Below are 20,445 nucleotides of genomic sequence, written 5' to 3' on the forward strand. Positions count from 1 at the left end.
ATAGAAATAACCAACCACATCCCATAGTCCAGGAGAGGTTGGCAGTAAGCTGCAGAGAGTCACAACCCTCTGCAGTTATATGTATCAGGGAGTACCCAGAACAGCCAGAGTTGCCTTTACTTATGTGAAGACTACAACTTCTTATAGGGTGAGATTTTAACCCTACATAATGCAAAGGGAGACAGCATAATGCACTGAAGGGAACTGTGATGGTCAGCATAAAGAAACATCAAAATAAGCAGGTCAAATGCTAGAGAGGATTGGTAAAGAAGTTACTAACAGCAGGTAAATCCATTTGACAGAGCTGCCTGTAAAAAGATGTCTTTTTGAGAGGAATACAAAGCTTCTGTTACTAGCAATGCTAAATGAAAGGAAAACAGATCATGAGAGCTGAAGTGTTGGGAGCAGTTTTAGTGTGGTACTTACCCTTTCTTTGTAGTAGAAGGAGCTAATGGAGACCTGCTCCTTCTCACTGCGCGTTGGGCTCCCGCTGTACAAGCGCAGGTTGCCCGGAGTCTCCGTGCGGATCTTCATGGGAGTAATGAGGCCACTGTGATATGCTGATAAAGCTGACAGAGACCTGGAAGAAAGGGAATGCACTTCCAGGGCCTTTTCCCACCAAAACGTCCTGCAGTTCACACTGACATCTCCACTAACCCAAGCTGCCAGCAATGGTGCCACTGTCTGGAAAGAAGTCTCTGCTGAGGTGCTGTGGTGTAAGGGCCAGGTGCTCTGCACTGAGGGTACAGCTAACACTGGAGGGGACTAGATCCAATGCAGGACCTGGTGTTTTCCTGCTTTCCTGCCCATGACAGCAGCACACCTCAAACTCCACACAGGGCACTCACCTGGGTGTGGGCTCCATTGGGGACACGGCGCGGTGCATGGTCATGGGTCTCGTGAAATACACCAGGTACCCTGAAGAGACAGGACATGGCACAAAGATCATGCAACAAGGAGGAGATTACTCAGAGGTGGTTCAGCTTAAATGACCAGATTTCCCTGTATCAGAGGCAAGGGGCTTGGTTTTTATCCACCACCCTTAGTAATTATAAACTAAAAGCAGACTTTATCTCAACGCAAATCCACTACAAAGCATGGGGGTTTTGAGATGTTTCCCTCAAAAACACAATTTCAAGTGGCTTATAGCTGTTAGAGAAAAGACAGGAAAAGGAGCAAATGTATGCTTATGTTTTAACTCTCCACCAGAACTTGCCAAGCACTGTCACTCCAGAGGTAAGTGAGGTGATGTTTGGCAATGCAGAGAAACCACTGCAGCTTCTACAACTCTCTTCCTCAACAGGAGAGCCCCAGACATCTGAAGCCAACTCTAAAACATTCTCTCACAAGCCTTATCCCATTTGTTAGCCTCTCAAGTGTCTTCAGCCACCTACTCTTGCCAGCATTTCAGGATTTAGCAGGCTTTACTGGGCCTATTCAATGCAATATTATTCTGTTTTACTTTTACTTGGGAATTCAGGGAGGCCTGTATGGAAAGCAGCTTTCAAAACATGCTCACACGGGGATGCAGTCAGGTCCAGAGAAGGAATGTGTGCATCTGAAACAGCTCAGTGAAACTTAACAGCTCTTACTCAGATCTTAACCTGGTTTTTAATGAACTTTACCCTCTATGTGGTCTCCTGGAAACCTGGATGTGATTGTACCCCATCTCCCATTTAGGGGAAGTTTCTTTATGACCTTGGGAAAGCTATTTTGGACAAGGGGAAGAGTGTAGAATGAGAAAAGAGTGGTTAGTAATATGAATATGGTTTCAGCAAGGTGTAAATTCAATCCTAAATCACAGGAATTTTGTGAAGACTGAGTGCCAGAATAGACCCAGTAATGTGATGCTGGTAGCAGAGAACTAGGCAAGGAAAAGAGCTATTCCCAGTGTTCTATAAAAAGAGATCTGTCAATGCCTCTGGCATGCCACAAGCCAAAGGTTATCTCTTCAGCTAGCCCTGCAATTCCAAATCCTAAAGCCCCACATGCAACCCCAAATGCAAACAGTTGCTAATTAGCCTCATCTCTAAATTTACCACAGTATCACTACTTTAACACCATTCCTTACCCCTTGCATGGCAATAACCAAAGCCTCATCTTAAGAGGTAAGTGTTCCCCAAGACCTCTAAAAGGACCATTCCCCAGGTACCTGTTCCAATGTATCAGTGACAGGGCTGACCTGCACCACAGAACCTGGCTCCAGAGGTCCGTGGAAAGGGGATGTTTGAGTCCTGGTAGGAGCCGTAGGCATTGGAGACGCGGGCAAACGTGGGCAAGGGGGGTGTCACGGAGTTGGACAGAGCGTAGGGATTGCTGGATGTGCTGTCCTCTTGGTTCTGAAACAGAAGTTACCTAAGGTCACACTCCTGCTGCCACAGGAGAGAAATCCTGCCAGATTGGACGTGGCAGTGCCAAGCAGCCTCACAGGAGGTGCTCCATGAGCCAGAACAGACCAAGCTCAGAGCACACTTACTGCTTCAGCTGCAAAGGCATTTGCAGGCACATTTGCCTTTGAGGAAAAAGCTTCTCTGGCTGCCTGTCCAGAGACTTCTCTCCCACCATAACCATGTTGAAATGCAGAGCTTAACCTGGGGAGGAACAGGAGGAAACTATACAGAAAATCTGACCTTCAAACTCTGGATATGATGCTCAAGGCAGCTAGTTGAGCTGAACATGATACCTCAATGATGCACAAAATCTCCTTAAGTGGGAATACCACACAACTGTGGGGTGTCAAACACAGGCTGGGAGTCTTCAAATGAGGAAGGTGGGTGGAGTGAATTACTGGGGAACCTCAGGACTATCCACAGGAGTTTTAGCAGAAATCTGAATTTATTTGGATAAATACTACAACTTTGGTCTAAAAGAATTCTTTGAAAGCAGTGGTGCCTCAAGTCATCAGATTTCCACATAGCAGAGAAAGTTCCCACTCTTACAATATTACTGCTGAAACCAAGCAGAATAAGTCTTCACATGTAAAAAAACCCCCAGTCCTTTATTTGTTATGAATAAACAAAACCTCTGAGAAAAGAAACCCGAGGAGACTCTCCAATCTTTTCCTGAATGCTAAAAACACCCACTCCAGTACACTTCACCCACACAAAGACCTAATACCTGACACTGGGATGCTGAGTAGGTATCACAGATCTTGCAGCTAAGAGCAGAGTATGACTTGGATTTATCTGCAGTATCATCCCTACAAAACCTCAGCAGAAGGCTGCAGAAAAAAACAGATTTTCACAGTTTGGGTTTTTTCAGGGAAGAAAACAAAAACCCTAGAATAGGACTAGAAGGATCTTTGACTTTGAACTGAGGAGGTGAAGACATCTGCCACTGCCTTTCAGACAAGAATGACTCCATCAACAATCTGAGGCCTCCTACCTTCTCTCACAGATGATAACCATGCCCTGGCAGTCAGTGAAATATATTCTGAGCTGGGAAGCTACCACACACCACTAAGATTCTCCAATCTCCAGTCACTCCTGGTAACCTGGATATCAGAGTTCCCCAAAGCAAACCTTCAGGGCCTCATTTGTGGAAACAAAACACATCTAATCATCCGCCCAGCTCTCTTCAACATTAACCAGAAGTGCTCACACAAATGTAATGGCCAGTCACAGGGGTCTATTTACACATCTAACGAGGCCAGACTCTCACTGCAGAGTCAGAAGTGTGGGATATGGGAAAAGACAACAAACTAGGGCAGAGAGCCCACGCAGCTCTCCGTACCACGACAGACTCCAGCCAGGAGACCAGCTGACGCAGGCAAGGCTCCAGGCAGCTCTGGTTCCGCTTCACTTTCTGCAGGGAAGTGTCTTTCAGTATCTGCAATACATACAAGACACAGCTTTATTCACAGTTACCTCCATATTTTGCCCACATCCTTTTTGTCTGTAGAGCAGCTTAGATGCCAGGACCTGAACAGGTCACAGACATCCTCTAACATCCACTGGAGCCACTGGTGTGCTGTCTGCTCTGAGGAATGGCTGTGTGCTTTGATCAGAGCACTGAGGTTCACCTAGCAGCACACTGAGCCAGGATTTAGGCTTCAATATTACTGCAGCCCATATGTTTCATACCAGTTTGTGGCAAACTGAATCAGGTTTTTTCCAGGAAGAAACCCAAACTGATCCATCAATGTGCTGCTGGGGAAAGGATTTTATTAGCAATACGATTTGCTACACCAGATGATCAAACACCTTGCCTGAATTAGCAGGGCCTGTGTAAAAAAATCCCCTCATTTTTTAAAGCAGCTTGTGTAGTAGAGCAGTAAGCAACATCCTAGCTCAAAAATAGTATCATTCTGCAGCTGTATGCTTAGCTGGTCATTTTGTCTGTTATTGGGATGAGGGCAACCGCATGAGGAGAAGGATGTTAGGGATCCTCAGGCAATACACATCACACTGGAACACAACAGCAATAAAGAAGCAGTGGAAAAAGGCAAACACTGGGCTGCAGCACCAACAAAAACCTCATTCTATGGGCTTCACAATTTACCAGTTCAACATGACCTGTGGTATGTCTTCAGCAAAGTCTGATGTTTAGTTATATCTCGAAAATCCAGATGTCAAGTATCCATCATTTGTACACTTATAAAAACACTCTCACACACCTTCAGCAACTTTGCCTTCATGGAAGCTGTGATGGAGGTTGGGTTGATGAACTGGAAGGAGGGTGCAGCATTATTGGGATACTGGACAGGGAACATCACCAGCATCCTGACTCTGTGGTTGCCGCAGTGCACCGACACCGTACAGCTGCGACTCACGGCATCCATCTGTGAGGAAAAGCAGTTGGTTTTTAGTTAGATCTCCCAGGACTTTTTACACTTATAGCGGCTTAAATTCATGCTGAGGGACTGATTCCTCTGCACATAAGAAGAAGTCATGCTGTTCTCAAGGGCAAGGAACACAGTGACAGAAAAAGCCCCAGGCAGAGGGGGACAGGCTCAGCTCACACCAGCAGACTCACATTGCAGCATCCAGAGACAGTGGCCAGCCCAAGTACACCAAGAAAAGGGCTCTGCTCCCAACAGCCACTGCACCCCAGCCCACTTCACTTGGCCATGGAGAGCTCCTGGCCCAGGGAAGCAGTAACAGGCACCTTCTAACATCCTGCACCACTGTCTCAGAAAACTACATCAGGATCACCCACGAGCTGTGAAACCACAGAGGTGGGGAAAGGAGACAGGCAGCTGCCTCCAGCCTCCCAGCCCAGTTCAGTGCTGTGCCTCCAGTCAGCTTCCACACACAGAGGAGAGTTTGGAGTGCAAGGAAGGGGGCAAAGCTGAGGGACAGAGCTCAGCATAGGGAGGGCTCAGCAGATGGGATACAGAACCAGTTGAAATGAACTTGTTCCAACTGCATGGAACAAGTCACCTTCCACTCCACAGTCTAGGCAGAGAAGAAAACACCATCCAGCTTTCTCAAGATCAGCCAGTGTACTTGCTGTGCTGAAATATTTCTCTCACACCACTGCCTGGGATTATCCTTTCTTACTGCCCCTGGCCAAGAGGATCTCGACAGCTCAAAATAAAACTTGTTTACAGAGAGCAGTCACTGCAGCAAAGAAGGTTTCTCTCTAAAGGCTCCAATAAGCCAGCCTGCCCACATCCCCCCCTAACAAGCCAGCAAAAGGAAACTCTGTACCTCCACATTGACATTTCGGATCTGCACATTGATCAGTGAAAACTCCTGCTGCAGTGTTTGAGGCAGCCCCAGTTGGTCTGTTTTCTTTCCCACGAGGGGATCATTCAGGAAATCTTCTTTTAAGGCTGACAGGAAAGATGGAAAACAAGTTGAGACAAGCTATAACAGGCAGAGTACTTCACATAATGTCAGGAGGCAGCCAAAGTAGCAGGTTTTCCTCTGCTCTTCTGACACATGGAGGTATGAGTTTTATCTGGCAAAGACCTGTGAGCTGGATGGTCTCAGCTGTTGTTTGGAGGCAAGTTTCTGACCCTTCTCTTCAAAAAACCAAAGCTGTCTGCACACAGGGCTCTCAGGAAGGTTACAGAACCTGCCTGTACTTTGTACAGTCCTAAATGGTCCTTCTCTTCTCATGTGAGACCCTTTTTCCTCCCTACATAGTGCTGCTAGAGTCATGATTGGCTGGAGTGCCTCAGTTCAGCAAGAAAGAACTGCAGCCCTAGCAGTCTCCAGGAGGAGCTCTGGTCTTTGGGACTAACACCTCACCATTCCTGACTTTCAGGGAAAGCTTCCAAAGCATAACAATGCTTTGGGAGAGAGCAGGGAGTATTTCTGGTCCTAATAGAAGCTTAATTCATTTGCAGCAGCCATTTGCAATTAATGTTGCAAAGCACTCTAGTGCTTTAACAGCCTTTGAAGACTCATCAAAACACTGTGTCTAACTCTCCAATTCCAGCAGTTTTTAGGAGGACAATAACCCCTGAAGGCCAGAACACATTTAAACAGCCAGGCAAGCGCTGCAGGACACAAAGAATTAAGTTAAGATAACAAACTTCACTGAGTTTGAGAAGAATTGGTCTCTGCTGAAATTTTGCCTTGCTTTTGCCTTGCTTCTTGCTGTGCAGCTCCATAAGGGCATTTTGCAGTAGCACCACTTCTTAAGAAGGCCAAATATATTTTATTATGATGGTTCCAAGGACAGAAGGGAAGTCCTGATTTTTCAGCTGTCATTCTCACACTTGGAATAGCACATTGCACAGACTATTCCCAGCAAAACAAACAAATGAAAAGAAACGCAAGAAGTTGACCTTTTACAGGCATTTGCCTAGAAGTTACTGACTTTGGTGCAGGGACAAATATCTGGTATTACCACTACCCAATGGGTTGCTGGATTTGGATAGGTAGGATGCTCAGCCAATCACTCTTGTTTGCAATTCTATTACAGCACTGAGATATATTCCAGAAAAGAGAGCTGAAAAGGAGATTAAAGGAAGATCAGTGGCTCTCAGGGAAGATAATTATTTCTAGCTCAAGATACCACATAGCTTACTGAAAAGCCATCTCTGAGGTTCCCAGTATGGGCAGTACCCTCCCTTTGTCTTCTCCTCCCATTCCCTTCCAATTAGTTTTTAATCCTCCAAAGCCACGCGTTTGTACAGATTCCTAAAGCTCCTCCATAAGCAGCAGCAAGAGCTGTGCAGCAAAGGCACAGCTGGGGCTCTCTCGTTCACCTGCAGAGTGCTGATCTCTTCAAAAGATCCCCCAAAGTGCTTTACTAATGTAACATGGAGGCTTTGTCTGCAGCTGAAATGCAGCCACCCCCAGGGTGAAACATCAACAGTCCACAATAGCTTTTTGGCTAGAAAGGACTGAAATTCCTACCTAGGGATTTGCTTGTGTGTTAATCCTGCAGTCCTGTTATTTGCAGCAAAATCCATCCTGCTACAGAAAAGCCATATTCATTCCCTTTGGCCATGGGGAAACCATATCAGTCTGAACCAAAGAAGAAGCCACATGGAAATCAGACCCACACAGTACCCACATGGAGTGTTTGGATGTGCATCATCAGGGACAGTGGAAGAGTTAACTCTCACTTGTGGAAAAAAGAGAGGTCAGGCAGCCAGAATGAGAATGCTCCCAGCTGGAGCAAGAGAAGTTGTGCTGCCCAAGAAGCACTGCTCATGGGGAGCACAGATATCTGGGGCTTTTTCTATCATCTTATAAAACACTGACATAGAGAGAAGTTCTAATGTCTTTCAGAAACTTGTTCTGTTGCCACACAGGACAGGAGGCAGAGAGGAACTTCACTGGCAATTGCTGAGCAAGAAACTTCCAGTTAGGAAGAGATGCATTCACTAAGGGACCTCACAGCTGCTCCTTTATTCAAAGAACAGACATTAGATCACTTTCTCCCCTTCTCTGCAGTTTATTGGCAAGCCAAAGGGAGAACCAAATTGCTTCCCCAGAAACCCATCACATGGGGATCCATTGTGGCACAGCTGCAACACTGAAAGGAGCTGTGAATTTAAACCCTGTGAATTTAAACTGATATAAAGACATTGGTGCACCAAAGTCTTCCTCAGTGTAGCTGTAGAAATCCCTTTAGATACCTTTTTTCCATGCATATCACCATGTGATGCCATCACCTATTCTTGTACTTACAGTGCTCAAACACTAACCCTGAATGTTTAACCTGGCCAGAGCCTTAACCACACTAAGCCTCCTTCATGTTCCTTCCTTGCATGCCTTCTTTTCTGTAGGGACAAACAAATACTTTCTGTCAAAGTGTCTCCCATCCACCCCTCCATATATCAGAAGCCAGAGATACTATCCCTCCCACCTCTGCTCTGTCAGCCTTCAGCAACCTTCCATGACCAAAAATTCATGACCTGTCTCTGTATCTACTTCTGGTGAAGACACCAGCAAACACCTCCTGGTTAGATCAGTTCACACAGTGACCCCAGCAGAAATGTTCAGGTACCAGGTGTGATGTAAGCAGCTTGTGTCAGAGTGCCTCACTCACACACTCCCTCTTCTGAAGGCTCATCTCTCAGCTTAAACTAATCTATCTTCTTAAAAGGCAGAATTATTTTCTGATTGCCTTACCTTTGGCAGCAAGCCACAACTACAACCTAAAGAGCATGCAATTAAATGAAAATCATGACAAGGAAGAGCTTCATTTTACAGCTAGAAATATTGTGTTAGAAGAGAAAAAACTTGGGAAGACCATCCTGAGGAACCCCTAGTGTTTTTCCTCCTCCCTGATGAGGAATCCATTAACCTTTGAAACAGTGGCAGGTTGTGCTCTGCCTATGTTTTCTTATCCCAAGATGTATCTTCTTCCCAACCCAATGATGCTGGTGTTTGAGGTTCCACAAGCCATCACTCCTCTCACCTTCCTCATCCCCATGTCCAGAGTTATGCTGGGGCTCCGTGTCCTGGGGGTGAAGGGTCTTGTCTGGCTCTGGCAGATGAGAAATCCCATCAATGAGGTCCTCAACTCCATCCAGGATATCATTAGCACAGAGCTGAAAAGAACAAACACACCCACGTGCTGCACAACAGAATCCAAGCTGTGGGAAGAGCCACCACTAAAGAACTCACTTCTCCAGGCAGATGGATTTGCAAGGTGGGTCTATCCACCCAACAGTCATGACTAAGACTGCATTGTTCCTGTGACAAAGACAGGTCATCTTTCACCTTCCAGCACTCTCAACTCTGGTACCTCAGACAGCCTGGCCAAATCTCCTGCTCACTTAAAAAGCCACTTAATTGACAGGGCCAGTCTAAGAAATAGAGGTTTACCTTTAGTCAAAACTAAAACTGATATTACTTCAATTCCTTGAATTAATTTGTTAAAACATGTTTAATTTTAGATCAAATTTAATAGCAGCAGACTTTCTGCATTTGATATTTACACTCCAGTAGGATCTAGAGACCCAGGTACATACGTGGGGTCCTATAGTTCTAGGTCCTGTCTCAAAATGAGACTATAAAACCCTGGATTTGAAATTCAGCACAAGAAAACTGGGAAGATGAAGGGAAGAGAAAGGATAACAGTATGATGTAGCAAATTACAGCATTGGTCACCAGCAACATGCCATCATGTGTGTAGTTTGATCCAGACAAAGACAAGGACAAAAGAGTGGGAGCCAGTAGAGGAAAAATAAAGGCTCTGATGTGAATGAACAATTGATTTAAAGACAGGAAAGAAATCAAATGTTCACAAATATATCAGGTAGGAGAAAAGGGTCATTTTTCACAGAGAAAGTTTGTTACAGACCTGCAGGACTCCTGCAGGATCTGTGCAGGGACACATGCTTCTCAACATATTCATTAAAAACCTGGAATAGGAGGTGAATAGCGACATGACCAGGTTTGCTGATGCCACCAAGTTTTTCAGGGCAGTAACAAGTGTGGCTGACTGCAAACAACCACAGAAGGACCTTACAAGAGCAACTGTATTAAAATGAAAGATGAACTTAGGCTCAGATAAATACAAAGCAACATACATTGGGAAAAATTACAAACTGAAAGTTCAAGCTGAGGGAACAAGATGTAGAAGCAAGACTAAGCTGATGATTTCATGGAATTATGCCAAACAATTTACAAACTAAACTGAGTACTGAGAATTCTTTGGAAAGAACAAAGCTCAGATCCCCATCCCCAAGGTATATACTAGAACTGAAAAAGGGTCGTGAAAGGCAAAAGGACAATCAAAGTTCTAGTACAAAGGATGAATTAAATCAAGAACTTTTGACTTGAAAAAGGAGGCAGCTGAGAAGGATATGATGGAGGCCTACGGAATCATGAGTAACACAGAGAATATGGCTCATTTAATCTTGAATTGAATGAAATTATGTGGCAAAATAAACAAATGAGCCAGTTTTCCACACAACATGCAGAAAAGCCATGAAACTCCTTGTTGTTTGATGTTTAAGGTGACAAAAATTTACTTAGGTCCAAGAAAAAAAAGAACAAGTCTGTGGAAGTGACACTCATCAAGCTCTATCAAATACAAAGATGCCAGACTCAACGAGCCTCTAAGTTGCAAACAGCAGGAGCCTGACAGGGCATTTGAGAGAAACATCACTCCATGTCTGCCTCCTTATCCTCTCCCAAGACATCAGCTGAAGATGTGACAGGGCCATGTGGCCCACTGTGGCCATATGAACCTCTGGTACGAGCCAGCACAGCCGTTCCAGTAATTTCATCAGATTCTGTAACTGCTGCAGATCCACACACTCACACCACCCACCCCAGCCTTAGAGGCAATGGACACAATGGGAGGTAGAGGAGGGCACAATCCCTACCTGGCACCTAAACTGCCAAGAAATAGAGTCCTGTGGCATTTCAGAGGCAATGCAGGCAGTAGCTGCCCTCCACCTTCTCCAAACTTCTGCCCTTAATGTTAGACCACAAAGCAGCCTTGCACAGCCACCAAAACTTTTGAGACACAGGCTCAAAAGAGAAGACCCATCACAGGTCTCCTTGGGGATGTTTTCGGGCTGGAGTTGAAGAGGAAAGTGAAACAACAGATGGTTTCTGTGTCTGCAGCTCTATGATACCAGAGTGCAAGGAAGGGGAGGTGAATCCAGCCTGTAAGAAAGGTGTCTGCAGTTCAAGAACCAGAGCGTCCACGTACCCTCTGCAGCTGAGAGTCAATGCGCCACATGCGCAGGGTCTGATCCCGGGACCACGTAACCAGCTGGTAATCCTTAGAGCCTAAAGAGGACAGAAACAATTAGAGACCCCACCAGGAAACAGAGACTAGCTCAGCCTTGTGGTCAGTGTAAACAGATTCAAACAAGCCAGCAGGCACATCCAATGGATAAGGCACTAAACTGAAGGGCAGAGCAAGTCCTTTTCAGCTTCAAATTGACCCAGGTACATCAGCCTTTGTGCCTCCCCACACCACAGTCACCACACCTCTAAATAGAATGTGATTTACAAGCCAAAACCACCAAGTATAATGAATGTGACACAACCAGAATAAACAAGACCCACAACATTTATTTAAATAGAATAAATAGTATAGTAAAAAAAAAATGTTTCTCAACTATAATTGTAAAGTGAAAATATCTTTTAGTTAATCAAATCTCTTTCAAGAGGTAGATGTTTTAAAACATTTCTAAGCAATGACAAGGTAGTTCTGCCCTTCCTCTTCTTGCTTCTGAAAGAGCTGGATGATGCCAAGTTCAGGTTGTAAGGAAACAGATCTAACCACATACTATCTATCAACAGGCAGAGGTACACAGACCTATTTATGTCCATGTTTAGGTCTTGTGATACAGTTTTATGTTTCCCTCGTCAAACAGCTGCTATACTTAAGAATTTGCTGCTGCACAGCTGCTTCCTACACCCCTCTGCTGAGGCACAGGGCCTGTCTAAACACAGCACAACAGACTTTATGGAAGGAAATTTGTGCTATCTTGGTTGTCTCCACACTGAAGCAGACTTGGAATGTTTGTGTGATTGATTTATGTTGCTTGAGACAAGCAAGAAATCCAACCCTGGCTATGTATGTATTAAAGCAGCTAAGACAACCAACTGTAGCTCAAGCCTGTTTCAATGTTCATTCACAAACTATCTTAGCCTGTGCCTCCAGATCCTAACATAGTTCTCCATTGCTTTCCTCTTTTTGAAAGAGGAAAATCAAGTTATGGAGAAGGAGGTGGCTTAACTGAATGGCCCCAGCAGCTGGTGGGAAAGGACTGGACCAACACTTTCACACAGCACTGCAAAGCTGCAGCACAAGCAACACCAAAGCCAGACATGCACATTCTGTCAGTGGCAGCTGAGGTGCTGGAAACAAAGCTGTGCTCTGTGTAGTTATGCAACCTCTGGTATGGAATCTCCTATTCTTAGCTGCTTACACTAGAAAATTTAGTCAGGACTGAACTCTAACAGCAGACTCCCTATCCCATGTTATTCTTCCCTTGCCTTGCAGCAGACAAATAAGGTGTGCTTGGTGGGTCTGTGGTCTGGGATATGCTGGAGGCTGCTGATCCAGGCCATGCTATGAGGGGTTAACTTGTTAGCCTGCAGCTCTGAGTAGGGAAAGGGTGCCTGCACTCATGCACCTATCTAATAATTTGCACCATTTATTCTGAAAGATTAATTTAAAAAGAGACTCCCAGGAGAGTGGAAACAATGAAAGTCACCACGGACCCACTCAGCATTTGGTAGATTTGCTTTGTTAGCATGGAAACAAGGCAGTGTTTCTGTAAGCACTGTCATAAAACCAGTACAGAACAGCTGTAGTTTGAGGGAGGCAGTGGGGGGCAGGAAGGTGGGCAGGAGCTACTTCAAGGAAAGGCAAGAGTCAAAAAGCAACAGCATTGCAATCAGGAGCCAGGTCTCCACACCCCTGGTTAGCTGACAGCCACAGTGTAAAGAGAGCACATTCAACCCTGAACTCACCTTCTTTCTGCTTCCTCCACTGGAACTCCAGCACCACATCATCATGTCCTACGAAAGTGTGGACAGGCGTGTTCAGGTCAAAGACATTCCAGAGGAGGAGACTGTTTTCCCGACGGAGCTGGGGGACCATCACTGTCACCAGTCCATTGCTGAAAGGCTTAGAGAGAAACACCCTTCCAGTTAGCCAGGGAGAGTTATGTTCCCATGCTGCTATTATCATACTCTCATTTTTCCCTATTCCCACCAACACAAATGCAAAAGTTTTAAATGAGCTCAGCACAAAACAGAACCAGGTCAACAGCTGGGAAGATGCAAGGTAAGTGCTGTGCAAAAACACTGTGTTTCAAGGGGTAAGATGTACACTGAGATACACAATGCAGCTCACTTAAGACGAATAATTTCTTTCTGCTGCTTCCTCACTTTTCATCTGTGAGGCTGGAGGGATTTCACCACTGACTTTTCACTGGGAATCCTTACTGCAATCTACCTGGAGCTGCAAGAACTGCTACCTGGGGACTGAGCCCCAGCAGCTCCTCAGGGTCACAATGCTCAGAGGAACATGGAATCCAGTCCTACATCCCTTGCTGCTTCGACAGGGAAAGGGGATCAAGATTCAAGGCACAGCACTGGCTTCAGGCCACATTCAGACCTCTGGGGATTATGACTGATATTAAGAGCCTTAGCTTCACTTGGGTGGGTGCTCGCTCACTCCTTCTCCTGAATGCCCCCACTGTGGACACTGCTTTTCTACGCCTTTTAGGCACCAAGAAAGATTTTTAAAATCAACTTATTAATGTCCACTGGTGAGAGAAGAACTGGTGAGAAACCCTATGGCAGTTCTTTATTTAATGTCTCTTGGTGCATTCTTCTCAGAGCACAAGTGGAACTGGTGGGAGTTTCTCACTGACCGTGTATCTTGCCTTCCAGACAGGAACCTGGCAGGGAAGGATATTGAGGTATTTCCGAGGCTGACGGTAATCCCAGAACTTGAAAAAAAAACAACAAACCAAATGAAAGGCAAGCAAAGGCAGGAGTCAGCTGGCTATACTTTCAGGCTGTAGTTTTCCATGTGGCTTGCAGATAGAACAGACCAAACAGCATGCCAGGGTGCCCACAGCATCATTAGTAATCCCATTCATTAACAGCAGAGACGGCCCCAAAGGACAAATACCAAGCTATCAGCATCTGGCAGCATCCCTCAGAAAATGAGTGACTTGGGGTCATATTCACAGTGATCATAGCTTGAGTAATTAGAGCAGGGAGACAGGCAGCCTGCTTGGGCTTTCAGAGCTACAAGGTACCCTGCAGGCTGCCAGCCAATGTGCCAGTCCAGGCTGGAGTCAAGCCCACCCTGCTGTTACTGCTAATTTTCTAATGAAGAATCTAACCTTTTGCTTTGCTAGAATACACATCAATTGCACTTGCCTCAGAGCTTAGTTCAATGTGAATGAACTCCATTTGGCTGACATACAAAGCACACAATTTCCCCCCAAGTAAGAGGCCCTGCACAGCAGTGCTTGCAGGCAGTCTCTTATTGATAATCCTGTTCAACATGAGTTTGGCAACTCCAGGGGCTGAAGTATGTCTCCCCTCAAGTTACTATAATCAGCTTGAGGCTGGCAACATGCATTTCTGGAAAAAGACTCTTCTGGCATGTGTGGTCTGCTCCTTTCTGGCAAGCAACAGGCAGAGACAGTTGTTTTCAGCTTCAATGCTGCCCTAATCTCCACAGATACGTGACAAACGTATGTGCACCCATTCTTCAGTGACCTGCCTGTTCTGAAAATGCAGTCCTGGCTCAACACACCAGGTGGCCAGAAACCAAACAATAAAGATCCACGTCTTGACAATAGCAAAGCACTTCCCAAAACTTCAGCAGCAGCAGAAGGGGATCTGCACCACCATACTTCCTACTCCCTGGAATTCAGAAACAACACTTACTCTGACAGAGTTGTCCTGGCTGGAAGTGGCCAGTGTATACTCATTGTCAGGATGCCAGTCCAGACCGTGGATTTTGGAGAGATGAGCTGCCAAATACTCCACTGCAGTGCTGGGTTTCTGCAAGGAGAGACACTGTCCTTCTCAGCATAGGACACCTGAAATTTGGTCTAGTTCTTTGGCATAAAAAGAGACACTTTAACCAGGGCGAGACAGTTAGAACAACCACCCCTGCTGGGGAATGGCAAATAGCCCAGCAGAAGTAGTTGAAGAATAAATCCTATGAAGGTATGGCAAATTCCAGTCACCAAGTGCAGCTCTAACCATACTTTATACTCAGTTCAACAGTTAAGTACTATGAGATCAAAAGGAAAATGGTAACAGGTACAGTCTCTGAGGAAGGAGGTTACCTACATACTCTCTTCATGCTCTTGGACTCCCAATTCTCTCTAGTTTAAACTGACCCACAAGAGAGATCTGGGATAAAGTAGTACATTTCCTCAGTATTTATCTGTCACCAGAGGAATATCTGTATTGGGTAGGTGGGAAAATTACAGACTGTTCAAAAATTCCTCAGCTTACCCTTTTGTCCCATATTCGGACATCCCCATCGTGGCTTGTTGCTAAACAGTTGGCATTTTTCTTGTTCCATTTCACCTGGGAAGCTCCAGCTGCAGCACAAACAGAGCAGGCCAAAACAAGCAATTAAAGAGAAAAGAGCACAGTAGTCCCATTGCCTGGGCCTAGAGCTGCTCTTAGCCCAGGAAAGGCAGTCCAGAGGGAGGATACCCCAGAAGCAAGCATGAAAGATGACATGAAAATTATTAACTCCTGGTTCCTCAGTGTACCATTTGTATCCTCAGGACAGCAAAGTGTTCCAGTTGCATGTCTAGAGATCTTTATCACATCTTCTAGCCAGGGGCTGTACCTGATTAGAATACTAATGTCCATTAGCCTCAATGGAGGAACTTCCTCCACAATGGAACCATAAGTTCATCACCTCCTTCCCAAATCCCCTCTATTTTAATTCAAGTTACTTCTAGGTGCTTAGGGCCTGTTTCATCTCCCACCACGCCCCATACTATCAGCTGCTACAGAGGCAACTAGTGCTATTGATCTATGATTAAAATACAGGTGTAGGAGAAGGCTGCAGTGCAGGTGACCTTGGGTGTGACCAGGTGGAGGTGGACTCACTGGGTGGACTAGAAGGTCCATCTGTCAAAATATACCACAGAAGTCAAAGACACCAATAACAGTATAAAGAAACTGGATGATGGCCCAGATATGACTTATATGTGGTATCATGAGGGACTCAGTCAAATCAGATGATGGGTAGTTATTTCTAATAGAAACAAATCACAGCTTCAGTTAATGTGGATTGTTCAGGTATGGTAAGCATAATGCATCTGTTCATCCTTATTCTGCCAGTATTTTCAAACCTTTTCAGCTATCAGAAAGGTGAGATCCATGAGAAAGCTAAACAGATCTCAGCCTGCTGCTATTCCCCACCTCCACTACCCACCTCCTGCTGCATGGTGAGCAGATTCATCCTGACAACCTGGCAAAAGCTATTCTGGGGGATAAAAAGCTGCAAATAGACTGCCAGTTGATTGATTTGATCCACTCACTGAAGGGTACACAAATGTCTGGACCAGCATTAAACAGCAGCAGGCACAGGAGGAAGGAAGGAAGCAAGGAAGCTTTCTGGGGAGCAGGCTGCTGGGCTGGCTCAGCCGTGAAACCTCACCCCAGACACCAGCACCGACCACTGCTTCTCTCTGACTCAGTAAGGCTTTTTGCATTTTGGTGACAGAGAGGTTTGATGGCTGGGAGGCGAATGGGAGCTGCTGCAGATGTAAAGCCTAAGGAGATGTAAGCAGCAGAGCATTAGAGTCACACATTTTAAGGATTGCTCCAGTACTGGGGACAGTAACTCAGAGAAAGGACATTGTGCTCATCATCCGTGCCCTGTCCCAGCTCCAGCCGGTGAGGACAGACACACAGCACCTGCCAGCTGGTGGTATTGCAGGGGCTGGACACACACATTGCCAGCAGCCAGGAGGAGAGCCTTTCCAGAGAAAGGCTTTTCCAGGCTTTGGGCTTTTCCAGAGAAAGCACAGCCGAAAGACAGCACCTTGTGTGCTCCCTGCATGTTGCAGGTGCCCCAGGGAAGTGGATGCAGCCACCTGCTGTATCCAACCCTGAGTGAGGGGACAGGCTGGCACAGAGAGCTGCTTGGGGTTTATTTCCTCATCTGATTCAATCAAACATAAAGGATGTGAGGAAATTACAGACAGGCAATCCAGGACAAGCAGTGCAGCAAGGTGGTTCAGCAGGGAGGGAGCTCCATGTGGCCATTCACCAGTGCTGGGGCAGCAAATCCAAGTTCCATAACTGTCCCCCATGCCTGGGAACCTCAAGGGGCTCCACATCTCTTCTGAATTCTGCTTCTCTAAAAGGAGTGAACTGGAGCCTCTCAGGCTGCTCCTACATGGGACAATCACACATGGTGACACTCCTGCACTTTGCCACGCCTGGCCTTGGAGCATGAAGGGAGGGAAGAACAACAGTAGGGACATGCAACAATAATGTTCTTTAATGCCTACATCACACACTTACCAACTGCAGAGAGTGAGACCGTGGGCTTCCTGGTGTCTCTGAAATACAATGTGGCCACTGTAAGTACACACAGCATAGTCCAGCCTTCCCAGCAAGCTCCCTGCTACTCCAGCACTAAGGTTATTGCTGCCTTGGGACCTAATGTACCTTGTGCTTACCAAAATACACCAGCATTAAATGGAATAAAGGTGACCAGCTGGAGGACAAAACCATCCTGGAAATGTTCAAGGCCAGGCTGGATGGATCTTGGAGCAACCTGGTCTGCTGGAAGGTGTGCCTGCACTTGGCAGAGGGATGGAACTAGATTTTTAAGGTCCATTCCAACCCAAACCTGTCTACAACCCTGTTTTGCCAGCACATGCAGCAGGAAGTTTAGGGCAGAAGACAGAGCTGGACTGGACTAGAGGGAGGAAAAACATACACAAAGTGTGGCATATTGCAGCTGGGTAGGCAAGGAAACAGGGCTCATGAATTGTTGCTGTGGGAAGCAACTAAACAGCCTTTCCAAGGAGGATTAAAGGAACAAACAGAGCTGTGGAAGCACTCAACAAAAGCCACTGATGTGTTCGTGGAGCCTTTGCAGATCCTGATTCAAAGCAGATGGAGTAGTTACTACAAAGCAAAAACTTCATGTCTAGCATATAATAACAAAATTAGTAAAAAACCAGCCCAGCTGTGTGCAGACCAAATTCTGTCTGTCTACAAACCAAATTTTGCAGTGGCAGAAACCAGTGTGGCACTATGACAACTCCTAGCAGCCAGGGCATAGATCAAGGCAGTAATTTACTTCCTGGCCTTGCTCCTCAGGATTTCACCTGCTCTTTCATGAAAAGTGACAGTGAAAACAAGGAATATTATCTTCAGCTTTTTCTGTTCGCTGAAAAGCAGAACATTTTCTGGAATGGACTGCATCCCTCCCTCTAAGAATTTCTACTTAATCAAAAAGTTATTTTGTATGAAAAATTAAGTGGGGAATTTCCAGCTGCCCTTACTGCAGGGCTACCTCCTTAGGGTGACATTAGAGACAGTCACTTCAGCAGGATGTTAATTTGCTGGAGGCCAGCAGCTCCAGCAGCACAGTGCCACAGCAAGCTCAGAGCCTTTCCCAGCACAAATGGGAGGATGAGGCTTTCAGAGACTGCCTAAAGAAGCAGTTCTGGGCAAGTGATACAGGCAGACACAAGACAATGGAAGGGCACAATAGAGTTAAAGGAGGAGTTCTGATAACAACCTTCAGACATCTCTATTTTTTCTTCTTGGCATTAAGATAGTATCATAGGAAAACAACCGGCAGTTATTGTATCTCTGTGTCTTTTAATTACACATTAATAATATATTGTCATTCTCAAGCACCATTTAACCAAGGATCTAAGTGCTTGTTCATAGGAACTAAGCAAGCCTCCGGGTAGCCTGGTGCAGTGGGGTTATATAATTATCCTCCTATTATAACTGAGCAAGGGAGGCAGAGAGGAACAATGTGATTTGCTGGGGGTCATAAAGAGCTGTACAGCTAGCAAGAGAACCCAGCAGTTCCCAATACCAGCTCCTTGCTTCTCAGGTACAAAACCTGCAGCTTAAATTTGGACATGTAGTTGGAAATATCTGCTACCCTGAAAATACTCAGAGCAGAAAGCAACACCAGGAAACAAGGGAAGGTACAAACAAGAAAACCTTCCTGAATACCACTGCCAGTCTTCCCACCACTGAGGGAGAACCAGCAACAATCAATGAATTTAGTAGAAAATGGCTATAGGATCATGAAATGGTGCTCATTAACTGAGCTAAAAAAAACCCCAGCAGGTTGAGGAACAACCTTGGGCTCCAGGAAAAGCCTCCAAGGAAATATCTGAAGTGGGCAGGGAGTGAAGCCAGACAGTTGTAGCTTAACTGTACCACTCTACTGCCCATCATTGACTCTGAACTGGCTTGAAAATAGGGGAGCAGAAGTCATCTTGGAGACAGTGGAAAATAGCTGAAGCCCCTGGAAGCACAGCTAAAGAGCAGCTCCCATCAGGCCATGCTTTGCCCTGCAGGTTGATAATTATAGAAGAGAGCCCCAGTGATTTCCCCAAAATGCAGAAACATACTGATTCTTACTTGATGTCCCAGATGTAGATGTATGTGTCCACAGAACTGGTGACCAGTAGGTCTGGCTCAAACACTGCCCAGTCCAGGTCACTGCAAATGCAAAATCATAGATCAGTAAAGAAAAGCACACAGATGTTGCATCAACTTCTCACAAGCTGCCAGTACATTCTCCAACAAATTCACAGCAACTCCATGACATCTACTGAAACTTTTAAAGTAAAAAGCAAGATCTTAATAATTTCTCTAAGTAAATTCCAAGAAGCAATGAAATGCTTCTAAGTAAATTCCAGTGAAGCATCCTCCTAGTCCTGAACTTTACAGCTACTGTGTGTGTGCTCTTTCCCCTCCAGGCAAAGGGACACTGTCTCAAAGAGTTCTCAGTAACCACACATCCTTGGCATCAACCCCTCACTCTGGGATGCCTCCCTGTTGGGTACACCAAGTGCACCTGGGACACAAACAGCCTCCAGTCAGCCCAAACAACTGTCATTTCAAGGGCTGCAAATACTTCCCACAGTCAGGAGCTTGAGTAAAAGCAGTCCCTCAACTGCATTTCCAACCCAGCATTGAAATGTGACCTTAAAACAGGAGGCAAAAATCTCCCTGCACCACTGTAACATTCTCTAAACTTAGTCTTTGGGATTACCTGCCTTAATTAAGCTGCAATCACACAGAAACACAGCTGGGACTCAATTTAATAAACATGCTATCTGTTTCCCAGATGATGGCTGCTGCTCTTTACAAGGACAGCAGCCTAAGGCAATAACATTCAAGCCATCAAGGGCTAAGTTGATAAACTGGGGGAGCCATGAGAGGATGAGCCACTCCACACATGACATCATCGCTAAATGGGAAGGCAGTCCAGTCCAGAGTAATGAGTGAAAACAGGCTCAGAGCAGAGCCTGAGGGGGGGGCAGGACCAAAACATTCAGCTTGTATGAAACAA

At 45.7% G+C, this 20,445-nt stretch overlaps 1 protein-coding gene across 5 annotated transcripts in view; it reads right to left on the minus strand.

Moving 5' to 3' along the window:
• The window catches only part of WDR59 (WD repeat domain 59), a 49,298-nt gene that overhangs the window by 19,220 nt on the left and 9,633 nt on the right, over positions 1-20,445 (minus strand). For all 5 annotated transcript variants that reach the window (XR_010346851.1, XM_064387075.1, XM_064387073.1 and 2 more), the window contains exons 5-18: positions 19,509-19,589; positions 17,412-17,449; positions 15,375-15,463; positions 14,796-14,912; positions 13,763-13,840; positions 12,855-13,011; positions 11,077-11,156; positions 8,827-8,959; positions 5,652-5,776; positions 4,616-4,780; positions 3,733-3,828; positions 2,183-2,339; positions 849-918; positions 427-580 (exon numbers count right to left, since the gene is read on the minus strand). Coding sequence is in view for 4 of the 5 variants with exons in the window: in XM_064387075.1 (XP_064243145.1) it covers positions 427-580; positions 849-918; positions 2,183-2,339; positions 3,733-3,828; positions 4,616-4,780; positions 5,652-5,776; positions 8,827-8,959; positions 11,077-11,156; positions 12,855-13,011; positions 13,763-13,840; positions 14,796-14,912; positions 15,375-15,463; positions 17,412-17,449; positions 19,509-19,589 (1,540 nt within the window). In the remaining variant the exon portion in view is untranslated. The remainder of the gene's footprint in view (positions 1-426; positions 581-848; positions 919-2,182; positions 2,340-3,732; positions 3,829-4,615; positions 4,781-5,651; positions 5,777-8,826; positions 8,960-11,076; positions 11,157-12,854; positions 13,012-13,762; positions 13,841-14,795; positions 14,913-15,374; positions 15,464-17,411; positions 17,450-19,508; positions 19,590-20,445) is intronic.

Source organism: Passer domesticus, chromosome 12, assembly GCF_036417665.1.
Source record: "Passer domesticus isolate bPasDom1 chromosome 12, bPasDom1.hap1, whole genome shotgun sequence".
Lineage (NCBI taxonomy): Eukaryota > Metazoa > Chordata > Aves > Passeriformes > Passeridae > Passer > Passer domesticus.